Source organism: Cynocephalus volans, chromosome 8, assembly GCF_027409185.1.
Source record: "Cynocephalus volans isolate mCynVol1 chromosome 8, mCynVol1.pri, whole genome shotgun sequence".
Lineage (NCBI taxonomy): Eukaryota > Metazoa > Chordata > Mammalia > Dermoptera > Cynocephalidae > Cynocephalus > Cynocephalus volans.
Window position 1 is genome coordinate 44,244,268 of NC_084467.1, and position 22,486 is coordinate 44,266,753.

At 40.8% G+C, this 22,486-nt stretch overlaps 2 protein-coding genes across 3 annotated transcripts in view; both read left to right on the top strand.

Moving 5' to 3' along the window:
- Positions 1-6,022, top strand: part of ZYG11B (zyg-11 family member B, cell cycle regulator) — a 95,924-nt gene extending 89,902 nt beyond the window's left edge. For both annotated transcript variants that reach the window (XM_063106939.1, XM_063106938.1), the window contains one exon: positions 360-6,022. In XM_063106939.1, coding sequence (XP_062963009.1) covers positions 360-550 — 191 coding nt within the window. In that variant the 3' untranslated portion in view covers positions 551-6,022. The remainder of the gene's footprint in view (positions 1-359) is intronic.
- A 13,504-nt stretch (positions 6,023-19,526) lies between these two features.
- ZYG11A (zyg-11 family member A, cell cycle regulator) overlaps positions 19,527-22,486 on the top strand; it is a 61,524-nt gene continuing 58,564 nt past the window's right edge. The window contains 1 exon segment of the mRNA XM_063105753.1: positions 19,527-19,613. Coding sequence (XP_062961823.1) covers positions 19,527-19,613 — 87 coding nt within the window.

Consider the following 22,486-nt stretch of genomic DNA (forward strand, 5'->3'; position numbering starts at 1 on the left):
CGCAGGGGGGAGAAAAAAAGCATAGGAAATGCATAAAAATATAACGGTACTTATCTTACCTGTGATTTTGGATCAGAGATAAGATACTTGTGATTCTGGTTCTTTTTATTTTCTTTTCCACATTGTCTATGCCTTGAGGTTAGAATAGATGGATGGACTGATTGATTGACTGTGTGTTATTTATGTGTGGGCCTTGCACTATACACATAACATCATTACAGAGGTATTTATCAAGCTGTAGCATGTTGGTGGTCAATAACCAAACAACTAAAATATAAATGCAAATAGCTCCTGTGAACTCAGTTTTTTGTGGGATAATTTGTGTTTTAAGAAAAGCTGTTTCTCCTGTTTTCTTTCAGCTTCAAGGTATTGCAGCATGCTGATTGAAGAAGGAGGATTGCAGCATTTATACAACATCAAAGAACATGAACAGACTGATCCCCATGTTCAACAGATTGCTGTGGCCATTCTGGACAGCTTAGAAAAACACATTGTACGCCATGGGAGGCCACCTCCCTGTAAAAAGCAGCCCCAAGCCAGACTAAATTGATAGCCATAGGTAATTGGATAATTGAATCACAGGAATCCTTTTTGTGATTGGTCCATTTGGAATATCTTACCCTTTGTGATTTTTTGAAGGTATCTATGACAAAACTCATAAGATCAGTTTGGAATTGATAATGTATAGTATTGCCCATGTGAACAGTCTCTAATTTGTCTTGTGATTTTTAACTTATGAGGCAAGAAGGGTCTGTTCCTTCATCATTGCCTTTTAGGAAATTTTCCACATCTTTCAGTGTTTGAACTTACCTGTGCTTGAGATTCTACAATTTTATGATAAAGTTTGCACGAATCCTTAGGCCAGACTTTTCTGATCTCAAAGTCCCTTCCGATAAGTTTGCAGCTTCAGATAAATTGTTAATCTGATTTCTGGCACTGCTTCAGTTGTAAATTTTATACTGCTTCTGTATAAAATGCCTTTATTCTCTGTGTATCCTTTATAAGATGTCCTTCTTATTGTGAAAGAATGGAAATCTGGGCTACTTACTGGTAGGAACCTGGATGGCTGGCAGAAAAAATATATTAGAAAGAAAATCTATTAAAGGAGAACAGAGTTTAGGAACTGGGAATTGCTTTCATGGTATAGTTTTTAAAGTGGGGTTTAGGAACTGGGAATTGTGTTCATGGTATAGTTTTTAAGGTGGGACAGGCTATTCCCCTGGAGCCCACCTTTCTTGAAGCAGTGAGCAGAAGCTTGTTCTCCATATTTATGCCTGGAAGCACGAACTGCTATTTCCTGCACAGACTACTGGTTATTCTCTAGAAATATTTCCTGAAGCATCACAGTGTAAAATATTACAGCATTCTGTGTTAAAGACTAACTGTCCAAATCTCTATATGTTATATTATTGTGAAAATGTGAATTTTTAGAATTGTCACCAATTAAAACTGACCATTCTTTTCCCTCTATTTCAAAGTCATTTTGTTCAGTGAAATAAAGACTACACATGGTGTTAACCTGGTCAGTTAAAATACAATTGACAACAGTAAATTTTGACACAAAAAGTTAAGTTTTCTTTTGTTAAAATACAAGGGGCTGGCTGGTTGCTCAGCATGGCGCTGATAACACCAAGATCTAGGGTTTGATCCTTGTACCGGCCAGCTGCACCCCCCAAAATACATGTATCTTCTTAATGTGTTCATGTTGGAGAAAGATGTCCACATCTCACTGCCAAAAATGAAAGGGAAGAATTAGACTATTGTTATATGTTTAAAGGTAACAATTCTAGTTGTCGAGCATAAAAGGAAATATTTATGGGCCGAGCCCGTGGCGCACTCGGTAGGGTGCTGCGCTGGGAGCGCGGCGACGCTCCCGCCGCGGGTTCGGATCCTATATAGGAATGACCAGTGCACTCCCTGGCTGAGTGCCGGTCATGAATAAGACAAAAAAAAAAAAAAAAAAAAGGAAATATTTATGATGGACTATTTTTTAGGCACTTGCTTTTCTTTTAAGATATCTGATACAGTATAGTAAAGAATCAGTTATTATATCAATAATAGCATTTGAGAAGCAGCAAGTCACCAAGAAACTTAATTTCCATTTAAAATTTATTTTGTGAATAAGGTTAATCTGCAGTCTCAGATGACTACATTTTTTCATAGATGGCCAAAGTGTTTTCAACAGAGATTTTAAATGGGATATTTAAATTATAGGGATTATTCAGAAGCGTTTTAACTTAGAAAGGAGCTGGTTTATTAGTTTGCTGATAACATTTTTGACACACTTGTTTCATACCACTACCACAGTAATCAGACTTGAATTTTTGGAGTTCATGGGGATGAAAACTGAGTTAAAGAAAATAGGTATTTAGAAGCATTAATAAATATTAAATTATGGGTTAATTCTGACAATTGGTTTAAGGAATTTTTGTAGGTGTAAAATAAATTTTCACAGATTGTTTATTTAAGAGGAAATGGAAAATTCTTTTGAAGTGTTTTTGTTGTTGTTTTGCCTTTTTCTGAATTTTAATGTCTAAGGTAAAATTCAGAAAATAGGATGGCCTATAGGAGCTTGGAAGTTGACCTTTGGAATAGCTATGTCGACCATTTCCAGGTCTCCTATCTAGTGTAGTTTGGGGAAAGCCCATTTGAGAATTTGGCTTTAAGTTTCTATTTTATACCATTCAAGACAGAACTGCATGTTCTTTATAGGCTACTAGGTTTTTTCCTTTACACCATATTTTCAGAAATGGCTAAAAATGTACAGAAAACAGTAAACCCTTTCTTTACTCACAATAATTTTTTGGTAGATGAAGACTTAAAATTTTTTTAAATTAAATTTAAATTTACTACTCAGCATTGGTAGTGGCCAGATACATCTGAGTATTAAAAGCTGAATAATTCATCACATCCCAAATATATAAAAACTTTAGTGCCTTTGTGGTTTGGATGGTTCATAAAATTGTGTATATAATTAAGGCACACAATTGTCTGTAAGGTCTTGAATTTGGCTAAAATATAGTAGATGTATATATTGAAATTATGAGACATAACTGGCCAGTCTCTAGTTAGAATCTATGAGGCCTCCCTTTTGCAACTGTAAACTAGAATATAACAGTACTTGGTGCCTTCAAAGGTTACCTTTCAGTGACCTTAGAGGTGCTATTTCAAGCACAATTTAGACTAGGGTTGAAGAACTCATTGCTGAAATTGTTGGTGTGCTCAGATATTATAAAACATCACTAGATCACTCCATAAGCAACAGCACGATTTGGCTCTACTAAAGGAAATGGAATTAGACATTTTAGAGTATAATGATACATGCTGGTATCATTGAGCAAAACAAGAACAAATTAGAGCAATTATAATTAAGGCCTCTTAATTTTTACATCAAGAAAATTTTGCTGTGGTCTTTGTACTCTAAAAAAAATTTTTTTTTTCTTTCTGCAGTCGAAAAGAAACATAAATCAAGTAATAATAGTTTAGTTTACCCTCTGACCAATGACTCAGTGGCTACTGGTCTTAGTTGAGAATTTTTAAAAAGCATATCAACCCACAATTCTAGGAATTGACCATAAATATTGCTGCACCTCACCCCTGGACAGGAATGCCATTTAGTGATACTAGTCAACTTAGGTGGATTAGCCAGGGTGAAGATGAATAAGGCTGCTAGGGAGTTTGCTTTCATGATATCTTTTATTTGTAAACTTCCAAAGAATCAAAAATTCATGTTTAGAAACCACCAGTTCTATTTCTCCAGCTTTAGGAAGTTGCTCTTATAAATGAGACCTTTTGTGTTGGCCTGTTTTCTCCTCAGTCACTTTAATTTGGCTATGTTTTTAATTATGCCATGTAGCAAGATAGCATTGGGCCACCTTCCATCCATTTTGAGTACATGTTAATGAAAACATTTTATGTGCTAAATTAGATTAATGAATCACAGATTTGGCTTAGTGTTTTATTTATATATTTATTTTTGGAGGGTGACTGGTAGGGGGACCTGTGACCTGTGACCTTGAGTTTTACAAGATTGCTCTCTAACCCACTGAACTAACTGGCCAGCCCTGACTGAAACGCTTTAAAATGCATGCAACAATATGCAGCAGTACCCAAAGAAGTAGTGGGAGGGCTGGGTGGTTAGCTCAGTTGGTTAGAGTGTGATGTTACAACACCAAGGTAAAGAGTTCAGATCCTGATACCAGTCGCCAATAAAAAATTAAAAGAGGTAGCAGGGAAAATAAACTTACTGTTTTGTATATGGTGAAATCCACCCCTCTCCTACCCGCTAATGGTATGTTTACATTATTTGGCTACTGTACATCTTTTATTGTGGTTTAAACAGTATTAAACTGAAGGCATAAGTTAAAGGCAGTGTTATACAGTCAGCTGATGAGGGCTCTTCCAGTTTTATCTGTATATTACTTATTTGGGGACTGTACTGAAAGGGCTTCTGAATAGTGCTCTGAGACAATTGCCAGAGAGGTCTGCAAACTTTTGGTTTCCCTCTGAAATCCTCTGTAGCAGTTTCAAATGATTTTGTGGGTACTGGATATTTAATCTTTACCATTTGCCATGTGTTGACACATTTTTAATTTTCAGTGTTAACTCATGAACTGCTTTTTTAAGGAATTATATACAAAACCAACCTTTTTCAAATGATGAGAATAGCAGTGTGATAGGAAAATTTGCTGATTGTATATTAAATGAGTAATTGCTTTACCTTATTTAGTATTTCATAGACTTTGCGTGACATGGTACACTCCTAATTATGCATTGTTTGGTTTCCAAATCTTAATGTAAGACACTGTATGTTAACAGACTGGTAGCCTAAGAAAGAGCTTTCTCTGCCTATTCCCTCCACCCTTTTTGGGGGGTAAATTATGCAAAGATCAATGCTGTTTTTCATTACTCTGAATGACATAAAGTTCTTTTGGGCAGCACAGCCTTACTCTATAGCTGGACAGAATGGCTATTAAGAATATTTCAGGACTGGCCAGTTGGCTCAATTGGTTAGAGCGCAGCCTTCTAACACCAAGGTCTAAGGGTAACGGCCAGCTACCAAAAAAAAAAAAAAAAAGAATATTTCAAAAGTCTAAATTTATCAAAATTATTTTATGGGAAATCTTTAGTCCATTAATAGTATGTGCTTAATTTTGGATTTACTTTGGAGAAAACTGTTCAAATTGGGTTCTTTAAACTTATTTTAATCAGCTTAGAAGCAAGAAGGTACTTAGCTAATGAAAGCTGAGACACTTTCATAAGCAGGAAATTCTTGAGAACATTTTTTTCTTTAGAAATGGGAGGATATTATATCAAAATTTATTCTCTCAGATAAGCTGCAAGAATAAAAGTTTTTAAGTCCTGGGCCGGCCCGTGGCTCACTCGGGAGAGTGTGATGCTGATAACACCAAGGCCACGGGTTCGGATCCTATATAGGGATGGCCGGTTTGCTCACTGGCAGAGCGTGGTGCTGACAACACCAAACCAAGGGTTAAGATCCCCTTGGGCCAGCCCCGTGGCTCACTCAGGAGAGTGCGGCATTGGGAGCGCAACTGCACTGCCACAGTGGGTTCGGATCCTATATAGGGATGGCCGGTGCGCTCACTGGCTGAGCGCGGTGCAGACAACACCAAGCCAAGGGTTGCGATCCCCTTACCGGTCATCTTTTTAAAAAAATAAATAAAAGTTTTTAAGTCCCTGACTTTTGTAGAATCTCAACTGTCAAATTCTCACTGACTTTGTGAGAAAAGCTATCTTCTGCTTGAAGTCTGATGGATGTGTTTAACTCCTTTAGAAGGATATGAAAAATTCATTGGAAAATGTAGTGTGTTTATATTTCAGATAAGACTCACTTATCTGGACTGAAGGCACTGTTCTCACTATGGCCAGATGAATGGGAGTATTTTGTACATGGATCATGCTATATTTTAAAACAGGACATCACTTAAGTATTAATGTTGTGTGTACAGATTTTTGTTTTGGGATTTTTTTTTGCCTAAGTAAATAAATGTTATAAATTTTACATGAAGTGTGTCTTGTCTACTTTGATTTTAGACATTATCTTAAAATTTAATATTAATAATGTAAGCTTCAGATTCCTTAGTGATCTACTTGCAACAATTGGTTTTTGAAAAAGTCCATAGTTTTTCTGCATACATTTTCAGTGCTGGAGTGTCATTCATTCAATTCATTAAATACCTGTGCTAGGTACTGTTTTTTGTGGTTTTTTTTTGGTCATTTTTTTGTGACTGGCACTCAGCCAGTGAGTGCACCCGTCATTCCTATATAGGATCCGAACCCGCAGCGGGAGCGTCGCCGCGCTCCCAGCGCAGCACTCTACCGAGTGCGCCACGGGCTCGGCCCTGTGCTAGGTACTGTTTAAGTGTTGGAACTTAACATATAAATACCTCAGGGAACTTAAATTTAGTGGAAAAGAATAAATATTAAATAAATAGATAAATATTATTTAACAGTGTATTACAGACCAGTCCACAGTGCTTGCTATAGAGCACAGAGACCATATCTAATGGATACCCATTAGATTGTCCAAGAAGACTTCCTGGAGAAAATAATATCTAGGTTGACATTCAACCACAGAAATATTGAGATAATTAACTGTTATAATCTATATTGTTTAAGTACGATATACAAAAAGCAAAGTATTATATAAGAACTCCATGACAGGAAGAATCCTTAGTGATTTAATTTTAGAACCTTCACTGTATAGTTAAAGAAAATAGGTCTTAAGTAAAGTGAGTTTGCCCAAGTCACATAGCAAGCCAGTGACAGACTGCACTATGATTTTTATTTCCAAATTTCCAATACAGGGGCTGGGTGGTTAACTCAGTTGGTTAGCACAGTGTTATAACACCAAGTTTAAGGGCTCGGATCCCCATACTGGCCAGCCACTAAAAAACCAACCACAAATTAATTTCCAGTCCACCATATTGTGGCACAATAGCATGAGATTTCTTAGCTCTTTGGCAGTATGTGATTAAGCATCAAATGAATGGTACCGAAAAGAACAGGCACCAAGGAGGGAAGTGGAAATTGTTCAAGATGGTATTATAGGGCAGCACTTGTGCTTTGATGCTATAGAACTGTTAATGATCACTACCAATACTACTGTTTCACTAATATAAACAAAAAGATTAGATGTATTAGGTTGATTGTAGGGTTTTAAAAATGTAGTTTTATTATAATTTTTATCATTATTAACTTTTCTTAACCTTATATGTCCAGAAAGTCACTTAATAGTGACTGTTAACTACAGGCCATATATATAGCGAAGAGGATAAATTCCTTTGGCCAATATTTAACAAGTTGAGCTGTGTTGTGTACAGCCATCACTTCAAAAAAGAAAAAGGAAAAAAATTAAGCCTTCCTTTATTCTTCCCACGTCCCCCTCTTGCAGTTTTTATTATGCTGATTAACCTATGCAGGACTTTCCTGCCTAAAGTCCTCTTTTGCCTCCCTTTTACCCTTCTGTCTCCTATTCCCATCCTCAATCTCCATCATAAAAGTCCAATGAACTGGTCTATCTCCATAATTCCTCAAACTGAGAAGAGGGAGCAAAAGGTGGAAACCATGAACACTCACATTAATCATTTTTTGTCTCATAATTTAAGATTCTAATGCAGTCTCAAAATTAAGCCTTTATACAGGTTCCAGCCTATGAAAGAGCAAGTCATAGGGTGGGGATAATCAGAGCTCTCAGCTTCCAGAAGCCAGCCTTTGGAGGGGCCTGGGGGAGATGGCACCAGTGGCCATGTTGCAGATGAATGGCTTACTCCTGTGCATTCAGTAGGACAGCTGTTTAACACCAAAGTCAAAGGTTCGGATCCCTATACTGATCAGCCACCTAAAATAAAACAAATTTCCCTTCTAGTGACTCAGTCAAGGATTGCTTCTTTTTTTTTTTTTTTTTTTTTTGTCTTTTTCGTGACCGGTACTCAGCCAGTGAGTGCACCGGCCATTCCTATATAGGATCCGAACCCGCAGCGAGAGCGTCGCTGTGCTCCCAGCGCCGCACTCTCCCGAGTGCGCCACGGGCTCGGCCCAAGGATTGCTTCTGAAGAGTGTCTCTCCTAGATTGGAATGTGAATCTAAGAGCTGAGAACAAAAAAACTTTACCTCTCTTGTCACTTTACATTAATACCCATTATAAAAGGAACCATTACAATCACGTTCTTAGAATGTGATTGTCATATTTGCATATGAAGGATAAGAAGTTGCCAAACACATTTTCTACCTAATTCTAGGTCTCATTATTTCAGTCTTAAACAAGGCCCTTCAAAACTGGAAAGATTATGAATAATGAGGAATATACATTGTTTAACACAAAATATCTTCTTTTTATTTTTTTGACCGGTAAGTGGATCGCAAGCCTCGGCACGGTGTGGTCTGTACCTCGCTCGGCCAGTGAGCGCACCGGCCATCCTTATATAGGATTCGAACGGGGCCGGCCCGTGGCTCACTCAGGAGAGTGCGGTGTTGATAACACCAAGGCCCCGGGTTCGGATCCCATATACGGATGGCCGGTTCGCTCACTGGCTGAGCGTGGTGCTGACAACACCAAGTCAAGGGTTAAGATCCCCTTACCGGTCATCTTTAAAAAAAAAAAAAAAAAAAAAAAATATATATATATATATATATAGGATTCGAACCCACAGCCTCGGCGCTAACAGCCCTGCACTCTCCCGAATGAGCCACGGGGCCGGCCCAACACAAAATATCTTCTGAGGAAAAATAATTATCCCCATTTTACAGATGAGGGGAAGCCTACTGAGGTCAAATGACTGCTATCATACAGATAGCAAACAGAGAAACTTGTGTAGATTAAAACCTACACACTCTTGACAAAGGAGTCCTCCTTCTGTAGAATCTTTGTACAATCTCCGTAGAATATAAGGAAAAAGGTATAGTCAAAAGCCCTCCAAAACTGATTCATAAAGTAACCACATTGTTGTTTGTGGATACTAGCAGTGGAGTTAAAGGGTCTTCCCCTTTAAAGATCTATGGGAACAGATCAACCACAGTATAGGATTTGGGGTCAATCAATTAGCACCAAGTGCCAAGTAGTACTATTGTAAGGGTTTTATAATTTCAAATAGGGGTGTCCAGTTAGCTCAGTTAATTAGAGCGCGGTGTTATAACACCAAGGTCGAGAGTTTGGGTTGGATCCCTGCACCAGCCAATTGCCAAAAAAAAAAAAAAAAAAAAAAATTCAAATACCACTAATATGGCTGACCAGTTAGCTCAGTTGGTTAGAGCGCAGCCTTGTGACACTGTGAGGAATAACCTAAGTGATTGATTTTCAGAAATAATTCTGGCCCAGCCCAAAAGCTGTCTGACTGGTCTAGCCCATTCCTTGGGGTATCCCTGAACAGATAAAATTGTCCTTGAGATGGTAATGAGTTACCAACCCTTAATTGTTCTCTTCATTTCCTAAGGCTTCTCCTTTCACAGGGTTTTGGGTGGGTCTTTTTCGCTGGCTTGTCCTGAGCCCTCAGACAAAAGAAATTTCTTACAAGGGGGTAGTAAATTGGGTATTCTTAGACGTCATCCGGGAAGACTGTGCACCCCAACCAATGAGAAGGTGGGGGCAGGGACTTGCACACTAGGGAATAAATTGCTTGTTGCAGCCCCCTTCTGTGTGCCTGCCCGTCAGCCACCCGAACGTTGCAAGGCTGTAATTAAAGTCTCTCTCTTCGCTGTACCTCGCTTCGCTATACCTCTTGTTTCTGTGTCCATCCTTTGGCCTTGGACGGGTGAGGGTGTTTCTCACAACACCAACGTCACAGGTTCAGATCCCAGAAATGTCCAGTTGCAAAAAAAAAAAAAAGAAAACAAATACCACTAGTGATTCAGTAGATTCCAATGACTGACTTGGAATTCCAATGTAGCTAGAGTGTATCAAGGCGAGCACTATGCTAAACCCTATGTATATTTTCCCAGCTAAGCTTTGTGACAACTTTGAAAAGAAGATAGTTTTTCAAAGAAGAAAACTGTGAGGTATTGAATAATTCTGCCACGGTCACAAGGTGTTAGGTGTCAGAGGCACACATCAGACTCAGGTTCTGTCAGGTTCTGAAATCCATGTTCTTAATCACTGTGCTAAAAAGGGGGAAGAATCCAATTTAACCAATATGGCTAATCCCAAATGCCATTTCCTTTCACACGTTTTTCCTGTCCCCCAAAATTGAGCCCATTGACAGCTTTCCAAGTTCATGATTATCAACCTCACCTTGCTCTCAGTGTCATTATTGCAGGTGCATAAGATTTTAGAGAGCAGAAAATGTCTTCCCAAGAATATGCAGTTGTAAAGCCCCCACAACCCACCAAGCTGGTATAGAGATTACTTCAGAATGAAAACATCTGAGCTGCAGAAAATGCAAAAAGAAATTTTATCTGAACTTCCCTTATCTGACTAGAACAGTTTTACAATAGTCAGCTGCCACAAACCATACCTCCCCCCACAGGGAGGTCTCCAGTCATGGAGGCACTGACCTTGGAGTATATAAAGGAGACTCATGAGCCTCTTCCCTTCTTTGAAGCTTTAAGCACCATCTCCCCCTTATTAAGCCAGAATATAAACCTTTACTCCTAACTGTTCCAGGAGCTTCTCTTGCTATAAAGTACTCACACATGTGTTTGTTTTTTTTTTTTTTTTAAAGATGACCGGTAAGGTGATCTCAACCCTTGGCTTGGTGTTGTCAGCACCACGCTCAGCCAGTGAGCAAACCGGCCATCCCTATATAGGATCCGAACCCGTGGCCTTGGTGTTATCAGCACTGCACTCTACCGAGTGAGCCACGGGCCGGCCTACACATGTGTAATAAACTTTTCTCCCATACAATCTGTCTATTGTCAACTAATTCACAGGCCCACCTAACCAGTCAGAACTAAGTTGGTAGAGAAGATTTTCCTCCCAACGGGGCTTAAATTCATTCTTAAAAAATTTAACAGTAATAAATAGGAAGACAGTGTCAGAATAAAGGACAGTACCTTAAACGGGATGCATTTAGTTGTATTTGTATTACCTGTCCTTATTTAATCATTTTCTGCCTATGTATGACAAATAAGGACAGCAAGAGTCTGTGTATCGTCTTAGGGAACCATTGCCCTAGCTAATTCTATTGCCCAGGAGCACTCTCTTTTTCAAGAGTTCAGTAATTCAGCATGTGACCTTTTATTAATAATCCTCCAGAGAGACCTCAACCCAGGTTGAACCTTTCCTGTTTAAAGCTGCTGCCACTCCCTACTCCTCGTGGTGGTTGTTCCTTTCTCCATTTCCTAGACAGGCTATTTCCATAATAAAGGTCTTACTGAAACAGACTAAGGTTAGGCCTGTGAACCAAACTGACTCCATTTTCCCTGCAGAGGACACTTTGTTACTTTTCCACTCCTCAGTCATGAGACCCCCAGGGCAAATGATTACCCCATGGGCTGTCCTAATAAAATAGACTGAGATAAGAGAGGAAACAGATATTTACTGAGTTGCAAAACCCCTCCCCAAGGTTTGTTTACCGTAATTGTAAAAGTTACAGATTAACCTTAAGACCCCTTTTGGAATTCCCACCTGTGCACAAAACATGAAGGTGACTGCTAAAATGACCCTCCTGGGATGAAAATGATGAACACCACTGCCACCTTGAACCTACTGAGCATGCGCCCATAATGCAACCAAGAAGAACAGAATGGACCACCTCCGTCACACTGGCCTGTACCCCTTAACTCCTTTCCCTATAAAAGAACTTGAACAGCTCCCCTTGGGGGGCTAGCTTTACTGTTGCTACCCCCCCCTTATGCATAGTCTATCTCCTCTTTTAATAAAGCATTGCTTGCTTTACTGCTGGGTACATTGTTCATTTCTATTACTTGAATCCAAGAGCCTAATTTAATCACTGGCAGAAATTGGAAATCTTTGGGCACCAGAGAAGACTCTACCTGCAAGAGGCAAGTGGCCACTGGGACAATTTTGCTCCCAAGTCTCTGCTGCTGGTAAGTCTCTCCTGGAGTCCCTGGCCTAAATTCTGACAAGGCAATGCTTTATTCTCTTTTACTCTCCTTTTTTCCCTTTTCTACCTCTTTTTTTTTTTTTTTTTTTGTCTTTTTCGTGACCAGCACCCAGCCAGTGAGTACACTGGCCATTCCTATATAGGATCCGAACCCGCGGCGGGAGCGTCGCCGCGCTCCCAGCGCTGCACTCTCCCGAGTGCGCCACGGGCTCGGCCCCTTTTTCTTCCTCTTTAAAGTGACTGTTGGACAACTACAGGTTAAACTCCTTTCATCCTGTAAGACGCATGCTCCCTCTGGCCAGCAGCGGCTTGCCCTGATGGGTAACTAGCAGAAGTGGGAAAGCCAGTCCTACACTATGAAGATCTTGCTTGAGCAGGTTCCCCCTGACGGGGAAGTCATGACAGTGGCGGGAATCATTCCCACACTGCACAGTGACTGGAAATCTGGAAGCCGCTAAAATTCTCTTTACCTTTCTCTAATTTTGTGAGCCCTCTTCTGCTGTTTGGTTAGATTGTATCCACTACTATGTAGGTGCACCCTGGAGGGCTCCCAGCTATGCTTTGCTTCTGATTTTCCAAGCCCTCTTCTGCTGTTTTGTATAGGTGCACCTTGGAGGGCTCCTGGCTATGCTTTGTTTCTCTGATTTATTTATTTATTTTTTATTTATTATTTTTTTTGTGACCAGCACTCAGCCAGTGAGTGCACCGGCCATTCCTATATAGGATCCGAACCCGCGGCGGGAGCGTTGCCACGCTCACCAGCGCCGCACTCTCCCGAGTGTGCCACGGGCTCGGCCCAGTTTTGTTTCTCTGATTCAAATCTAGGCAGTACTTTGCTTTGTGCCGACAACAGTGGGGAGAACTGCTTCTATCCATTACTATGTCAGCGGAATAGGTTGGTGTCTGGGGCCAAAGAGCCCGGTCCTAGCCTGCCCAGGGTCATGAAGCCCTGCCAATAGCCCTCTGGTACTAAAGATATAAATGCTGTGACCTTTCCACCCTTTTCTCCTTCTTACTGCTTGCACAGACCTAGGCGTAGATCACCGCTGCATTGCTTTAGATAGCTGAGAAATGTTCCGTTTCCCGGAAGGACTTGCCCTGTGGTTTTTCCTGGAAAATGTCTGCATACTTCCTTATCTGATGATTCCCTCCTGCTGGCTATATAAGCTGTGACCTTCTGGCTAATAAACAAGACTTGATCAGAATACTGTCTTGTCTCCATTTCTTGTGTCCCTTGTCCCATCCAATTCCCGCTCCCCCCTCCAGGATCTGCGTTGAATATCCCGCGGGTCGGGACAGGTTGGCACCCCTGATTGGGACTAGGATAAACTGGACCCCACTGCTCCTCTTTTCTCTTTGTTTATTTGCTTGGTTAGATGTTTAGTTGAGTACCGGTAATCTGAATAAACCTTCTAATCCTTGCACCAGCTTTTGGATTTTCAGGTCATTTGTTTAGTGTGAGAGGGCAAGCCAAGCCTGGTCTGTGAGTAGTAACATTACTGCTGATCACTACAATGAGAGAAATAAAGCAAGGCTAACAGACATAGATATGGGTAAATCACAAATCTTAATAGCTAGTCTTCGCTTTTTAAGATATGATTTATCTTATTTAATTTTTAATTCATTAATTTCAGTATATATTCCTGGAAAACATATTGAACACATTAGGTGAAGGAAGGGAGAGATTAAGAGAATGATAAAGATCTTCTGACCCAGCACTTTACACCATTTTATAGATGAAGAGATTGATACTCAGAAAGAGAAAATGACTTGCTTAAAACCACAGATCAACACACAATCTTTTCCTCTAGAAAGTATTCTATCTAAAGGGACACGAAAATCAACTACAACGTATATTGAGAAATGGAGAAGTTAAAATACAAAAAAAAGAAAAGAAAGCATACTATCTGAAAAAATAACACATGGGGTGTTAGACTCTTAGTATCTGAAATTCTGCAAGTTTGGTGTTATCGTTTTATTATCTCATTTACAGAAGAGGAAACTGAATTTCATAGGTTAAGTGCCCAAAGGAGAGGTAGAAGTGGAATTTGAACCAAGGCTTTTTTGACATCGAAGCCTATGATTTTCCCCCTATACTTCATGGCAACAAAGCTAAAGAAATTTTACAAAGTTCTTAAATCCAGCCCTGATGTTAGGATATCTTGACTATGGTTTTCTAATTTAATTTCAGGTGTTTGATTTTTTTAAACTTCCCAAGTTGTCTGTATCTGAACTATCCTTTTCCTGTCTGTTCTTCAGAGTTTGGCAGGAAGAGGATGGGGCATGTCAGTGAAGGTTTTCTAGAAGTCTCATTTACATAAGACCTGAAGGATTAATAGGAATTACATCCTAGGGGGAGGTACTTGTAGCTCACTCTACCGCCCCCCTAGGATGGAAGTCCTATTAATCAATGAATGTGCACTAATACACTCCTAGAACTGAAACAATTTCAGTACACAATGGTCAAAGGAAAGGTTATAACAGGGAAATACTGATGGTTTAAGATAGAGAGGTGAACAGGAGCCAGATCATGAAGGACCATCTAAAACCATCCCAAGAAGTTTGGATTTCATTCAGAGGACAACGGGGAGCCATGGAAGTGTTTTAAGCTGGGGAGAATGGTGATCAGATTTGTGTTTTAGATGAAGCACTCACTGTAAGTGGGCAAAGGAGTCTGGAAATAGATCAATTAGGAGCATGGACTAAATCCCCCCAAAATGTCTGTTAAATTGAAGTGGACACTGAAAAATAGGTGGGGGCAGCTGTACAGGACACTGGAGGAGGAAGGAATAGAAGACACTGTTTTGTCACAACTTGCCTTTCCCTAAATAGATGCAACCTTGTCTCTGATTTTAGGGGAGAAAGCAACCTTTACAGCTACATTCATTTTTTTCAGGTAGCCATTTCATGTATTTTTCATGTATTTTTCAATACTTTTTTATATTAAGGTATAACTGACATATAAAAATAGTATAAACAAATATTATTGAACACCTTCTATAAGTTAGGCACTGTTTTCGGCCTGGGAATATAACAAAACAAAGTCCCTGCCCTCATGTGGTTTACATTTTTTCCTAGTGGGAGGAGGCACAAAATATGCCAAAATAAAATAAATATATAGCATGACAAATAGTAATAAGCAGGAAAGCAAAAGAAGAGAGACAAGAAATGTGGGGAGGGTATGGTGATGGCAGTGAGGGTTGCTATTTAATGTATCAAAGTCAGGGAAGTCCTTGCTGATAAGGCAACATTTGAGCAAAAATTTGAATGAAGAGAGCCAGCCATAAGGATAGCTAAAGTAAGAGAGACAGCCATGAGAACAGCAAGGAGTCCAAACGTGCTGGAATGGAATAAGTAATGGGGAGAGTGGCAAAAGATGAGGTTAGAGAGGTAGGGCATGGGGAGAACAGATTATGTAGAATCTTGTAGAGCACTATCCTCAAGACTTTCATTTTATTCTGAGTGAAATGGAAAGATATTGGAGGGTTTTGGGGAGAGGGGTGACATGACTGGTTTAAAATGATCACTCTAGCTGCTGTATGAATAGATTCTAAGGGGCTGGATGGTTTGCTCAGTTGGTTACAGCATGGTGCTGATAATGTGAAGGTCCAGGATTCAATCCCTATACCGGCCAGCTGCCAAAAAAGAATAGAACACCTTTGTTTTAAGGGAACACCTTTTGTTTTAATGGAACAAAGGTGTAACCTGGAAAACCAGATAGGAGGATATGGTAAAGATCCAAGTGGGTAATGACAGGGCTGGGACCAGGATGGCAGTAATGGAACTGTGGAATATACTATAAAGCATACGTACTTCACAGGTCCTGGTTTTCCAAAGCCTGGCAGTTTCAAATATTGACCTTGCAGAAGACTGGAAATTTTCCTCAGGCTATAAAGTCTCTGGTGCAAGATAAAGATTTGTGGCACAGCAAGGTTGCTGGCTCAAGGCTAGACTAGTTACTGATTGTTATGTAAAGATACTGAGAAATTGCTGTAAGAAGGAATGTTTGCTAAGATCAAGCTTTTGTTGATAGTCTTACTAGAATGTCATCTGGCTTGTTTCACTGAAAGTTACCAGCCTATATTGTTAAACTATAACCCCACGTATGCCTCTTCCTATGACTTCCTGGTCTGGAAAATAAATGCAGGAAGAGAACCCCAATTTGGGGTTAATTTCCTGAGGAAGGGATGCCTCTCACTGGAGCATTCCCAAGGGAAGTTAACCGCTTCGGGGCTTCTCACTGCTCAGAAGAGATGGGCTTTGAGTAATCCTTTGCATCTCCATCACACAGGGGAAGTGGGGTGACAAATCCGTGGGGGGCAGAGCAACAAAAGCAACACGGAACAGGTGTAAGACATAGACAGTCTCTAGATATATTTTGAAGATAGAGCTGACAGGATTTCCTAACAGATAGTATACAGGATATAAGCAAAAAAGAGGAGCGAAGAATGATTTTCAGGCTGGCCCATTGCTCACTTGGGTAGAGCCTGATGCTGATAACAAGGTCTAGGGTTTGGATCCCCTTAACGGTCAGCCACCAAAAACATGGTTTTTGGTATAAGCAACTGAAAGGAAGGATTTGCCATGTACTGAGATGGGGAAGATTGGCAGGAAAAGTAGGTTTGGGGGAGGACATAAGGAGTTTTTTTTTTTTTCCTTAAAAGGTGACCTGTAAGGGGATCTTAACTCTTGGCTTGGTGTTGTCAGCACCACACTCAGCCAGTGAACCAACCGGTCACCCCTACGTAGGATCCGAACCTGTGGCACCACAGTCTCCTGAGTGAGCCACGGGTCAGCCCTGACATCAGGAGTTTATATTTGGAGACGGGGAGGCCTTCTAGATAACTCAGTGGATATGTTTAATAGACAGTTGAATGAGTCTGAAGTTCAAAAGCAAGGAGTAGGCTAGATATATAAAATAACGACACATCAGCACATAGATTGCTTTTTTTTGACAGCTGGCCAAGTTCAGGGATCTGAACCTTTGAAGTTGATGTTACAACTTTAACCAACTAAGCTAATCAGCAGTGCCTAAGATTGCTATATTTTATTTTATTCTATTATTTTACTTTATCTTATTTTTTGGCTGCTGGCCGGTACAGGGATCTGACTAAGATTGCTGTTAAAGTTATCAAACTGGATAAAACCACCTAGTAAGAGAGAATAGTTAGAGAAGAGGATAAATAAGCACTGAGTCCTGGGGTCTACCAAGATTTAGAAGTCTGGGTGATGAGAAATCAGGAGGATGAGAAGGAGCAGCTAGAGGTAGGAGAAGAGAGAGAGAGAAAGAAGAAAGAGAAAGGAATAGGGGGACAAGGAGAAGATGTGTCCTGGAAGCCAAGTGATCAAAGATTTTAGGGAAGAAGAAATGATCATCCAAAAATAAATAAATAAATATTTTTTAAAGGGCCGGCCAGTTAGTTCTCTTGGTTAGAGTGCAGTGCTGATAGCACCAAGGTCAAGGGTTTGGATCCCCATACTGTCCAGCTGCCAAAAATCAATAAATAAATAAGTAGAAATGATCACCAAGTCAAATAAGATGAGGAATAAGAAGGGACCATGAATTTGGCAAATTGGAAATTAATGAGAATGGTTTAGCGGAGTTGCAGGGGTGAAAGACAAAACGGTAGAAGAACTGAAGACAGCAAGAACAGACCACATTTTGAAGAAGTTTCTCTGTAAAGGGGAGAAGAGATATGCAGGAAATACCTGCAGAGAGAAATTGGGTCAGAAGAGTTATTTCTTATTTTTAATTATGGGAGAAGTATCAACTTGTTTATATGCTGATGGAAATGATCGAAGAAAGAGGAAAAAATAATGCAGGAGAAAGGACGTTGCTGGATGATGTCTTTGAGTAAGCAAGAGTAGATGGGACCTAGGGTACAAGTTCCGGAGTTGGCCTTAGATACAAGTATAAACAGTTCATAGCAAGAGGAGCGAACAAAAAGCAGAGAGCGTATACAGGTAGGTGAGTAGATGTGGTGGAGGTTGGGATGCCCTTTTTTGATTGCTTTTCTCAGTGAAAGAGGAAGGTGAGAGTGTGGAAGGGGGAGGAGGTGTTAGAAGTTTGAGGATAGATAAGATATGAAATTGCCCACTTTAAAACAAAAAGTGTAAGGGCCAGCCCATGGCTCACTCGGGACAGCGCGGTGCTGACAACACCAAGGCCACGGGTTCGGTTCGTATATAGGGATGGCCGGTTCGCTCACTGGCTGAGTATGGTGCTGTGACAACACCAAGCCTAGGGTTAAGATACCCTTACCGGTCATCTTTAGAAAAAATAAAAATAAAAAAATAAATAAATAAAACAAAAAGTATATCGATTGTACATGGAGTTAGAAAACTCGATTTTGACTCCCAGGTTGGCCACTCACCAGCTGGGTAAAATTTGTCTATTTAATCTCTCAGTTCTCCAGCTTCCTTGTGGGTAAAATAAATGTGTATGACACTGCTCAGGCTTCTTTTTTTAGTAAGAGGTTTAAATTAAAAACAAAAACAAAAACAAAAACAGTGAAAGGAAAGCATATTGCAAAGTTATTCTTACTTGAAAAATCATTTTAACACTTGAATCTATTATCAAGGACTTGTTATGTGCCAAGCATTGTGATGTGTTTTACATACATTGCCTTATTTAATACTTACGTTAACCTGGTGAGATAAATCAAGAATCATGCCTGGGGTTCACAAGTCAGTAGATGGCTAAGCTGGTATTCCAACTCAGGATTCAAACTCCGAGGTTTATACTCTGAGGTCTTTCCTTTCCTATATTTCCTATGTCTATATTTTCTCTTAAATTAGCTAAGTGTACTAATTTACTGGGCTTCTTTCTTGGAGCAGGTTATAAGTGTCTTCTTGGTACTTTTAGGTAAAAAGAAAGCAGAGTAGTTTTTTTTCCCCTAGATACTCGTCAATGTTTCGTATGCGTTTTGTGTACTTACGAGAGGGCAGAAGTGGTTCTGATACTTGATTTATCCAATGTCTCTAGGAGTTGAAACAGAGAGGACTGTTATGTGAGAGGTGCTGTTGCCAGACCTTCAGGGACAAGGTCTCTGAAAACATTTTTTAACACTGTTCCTCAACTCCACAGAGCTGGTCCTCGAGAAGGCCGCTGAGGAGCGTCAGGTATGTGCGACAAGCCCTGAGGTAGGAGCCTGAGGGAGGCTGGTCTCAGAGGGGAGCGTAGGAGTTGGGTGACTGGTGGGGCGGCCTAAAGTCTCCGGGGGGGCTCGGGTGGGGAAAGGAGGACGGCTGAGGCCCCGGTGCCGTGGAGTAGGGGTCGGCGGCGTCAGGGGCTGGGGACGACCCGTCTGGGGGCGGGGGCAGGGCAGGCCGTCCTTCGCGGGCGCGTGCACGTCGCCACGCCGGGCGTCTCAAAGGCTTGCGGCACGGCCCCGCGCTAGCGCTCTCCGCGCTGCGCGCACAGTCGGGTCGACGCCAGCTCTCGCGGGATCCGGGCTCCCGCTCGACGCCCGCTGTCTTCTAGATACCCCGCGGGCGGGGGTCGCCATGGTCCACTTTTTGCACCCGGGCCTTTCGCCCCGGAACATCGTCCCTCCAGACGTTCAGGATAACCTGGGTTGCTGCGTGGTGCAGGTGAGCACCGGGGCGGGGGACGGGGTGCGAGTCTCGGCTCGACGCCCGACTCCGGAGAGAGTGGTGAGCCGTCCGGGACGCCGCGGAGGCACTTGTTAGGGAGTTTGGCCGACGCGGAGGTGAGGTCTGGAGACCTGCCAGGCCCCGGTCGTCGTCTGGGAAGTGCGTGGGGGAAGGTGGACAGAGCGCTGGACGGGAATTGCCTGTCCCGGGCGCCCGAGCCCCAGGGCTAAGCGCGTCGACTTTGCGCGGCTGAGGCGGCGCGGCAAGAGCCGAGTCCTGAGTGCCGTGTGACCTGGGAGAGCCCCTCCTCAGATCTCGGACTCTCATCTGTACGTTGGCGGAAGCAGCAACCCTGCAGGGTGGTGTAGACTTAGACGTAGATGCTAAGCATGGCACTCGGCTTGGCTCGGAGTAGACGGTGGCTATTATCATTGTCGTGATTAACCCAAATGCCCCAAACTTTGACCGTTTCCCACGTGCGTTGTGGACGTGGTCCTCTCCAGAGGCTGTGACCCTTCGGCACCTACTACCCGAAGCCTTAGGTCCGGGAACCTTACAGGAAGCCCCTTCTGAGCCGGGCTGGGGGAACTGGAACTCCGATGACTGAGATTCCTTCGGTCCCACGTGTTGTCCGCCTCCCCCACCTTAGTGCCTGTTAAAGTAAGCTCTGAGCACAATGCACTCCAAAGATTATTTAGTGCCCACTGTGTGACGTGTCGCATTTCTAAAGCATTTTGGTAATCTCTAGTCCTTTCGTAGCCTGAAACTTAGTTGATTTGTACTTGAACTTGACTTCAGGTGTTCTGACGTCAGACTACATTCAGCAATGCCCCAAGGGCCATCCTCTGAGAACTCAAAAGTCTAGCGGTGAGGGCTTAACCCAAAGTCACTACAGAGGAAAGAAATATTCTGATTAAGGTTGTACTTGATTGCTAACGACTTGTTGGAAGACTTTGTGCCCTGCCAAGGTCTAGCCTATAATCTTTTGGACTCACTTGTAAAAGCTACTTATATAATTTGTAAATTTGTTGGTAGCTAATGGAAAAGCAGGATTTTTATCTATGCGCTAGTAGTGACTCAAGCACAGTTTTTGCTGCCATTGAGTGGAGTCGAAACAACAAGATTTCTTTACAAAAGCGATCATGTCAATCCATTTTCTCTGTCTCGTTTTCTTTGTAAGAATTTATCTATTTAGTTTTTCTTCTTTTTTTAACTTTTTTTTTTTTTTTTTTTGGCGGTTGGCTGGTTCGGGGATCCGAACCCTTGACCTTGGTGTTGTAACATCCCGCTCTAGCTAACTGAGCTAACCGGCCAGCGCCCCCCCCCTCCGATTTTATTTATTTTTAGTTTTTAATTACACAAATAATACGTGAATACATTTACCTGTGACATTTATAAAAATATTTATCTCCATATATTTATGTCGTCTTTAATTTTCTCTTAGCAGTGTTTCGTAGTTTTAAGTAGTTTATCCCTGTTTTTGATACTATTGTGAACATTTTTAAAACTATGCATAAACTTGTGTTATATATAGAAATACATAAAATTGATTTTTGTATATTGATGTGGTATCCTACAGCCTTGCTACAGTCGCTTGTTTTCTGGTTTTTTTTTTTTTTTTTTAGATTTCTTAAGATTTTCTTTTCTTTTTTTTTTTACATTTTTATTTTATTTTATTTTTTTATTATTATTTTTTTAAATTTTATTTTGTCGATATACATTGTGGCTGATTATTGCTCCCCATCACCAAAACCTCCCTCCCTTCTCCCTCCCCCTCTCCCCCTCAACAATGTCCTTTCTGTTGGCTTGTCTATCAACTTCAAGTAATTGTGCTTGTTATATCTTCTCCCCCCCCCTCCCGGTTTTGTGTGTGTGTGTGTGTGTGTGTGTGTGAGAATTTATATATTAATGTGTGTGTGTGTGTGTGTGTGAATTTATATATTAATATTTAGCTCCCACCTAGATTTCTTAAGATTTTCTAAGCAGTCATGTCATCTGCCTTACTTCCTCCTTTCCAGTCTATACTTTTTATCTCTTTTAAAATTGTGGGTTTTTAAAAAAATTTAATTTTATTTTGTCAATATACAATGTGGTTGATTATTGTGGCCCATTACCGGAACCTCCCACCCTCATCCCTCCCCCCTCCCTCCCCATAACCTCCTATCTGTTCACTTGTGGTATCAACTTCAAGGAATTGTAATTGTTGTGTCTTCTTCCCTCCCCCTCCCAGTTTATTTGTGTATTTATTTATTTATTTTTAGCTTCCACAAATAAGTGAGAACATGTGATATTTCTCTTTCTGTGCCTGGCTCGTTTCACTTAATATAATTCTCCCTAGGTCCACCCATGTTGTTTGCAAATGGCAGTTTTTCGTTTAAAATTGTGTTTTCTAAGACCTCCTCTACAATGTTAAAGAAAAGTGGTGTTGGAAAAAAAGTGGTGATGAGAGTGGACATCTTAATTTTCTAGATCTTTCCTAAGTATGATGTTGGCTGTAGGTGTTTTGAGAATGCCCTTTGACAAATTAAAGAAGCTTCCTTCTATTCCTCGTTTCCAAGTTTTTTTTAACATCATGATGTGTGTTAAAAACTTATTTTGTCAAAATTTTTTTGGCATTTGTATTAAAGATACAGTTTTTTTCTTGTTCCGTTAATGTTCTTTTTTTTTTTTCTCCTGGCGTCTAGCCAGTGCCGGGATCCAAACCTGTGACTTTGGGGTTTATAAGGCTGCACTCTAATCAATGGAAGTAAAACTGGCCCCTCTGTTAATATTATTTTTTTATTCTGAATTTCATTATGAATTTATATTCTAGGAATAAACCCCATCTGTCATGATGTATCATTAATTTGTTGTATATCGCAGGATTATAT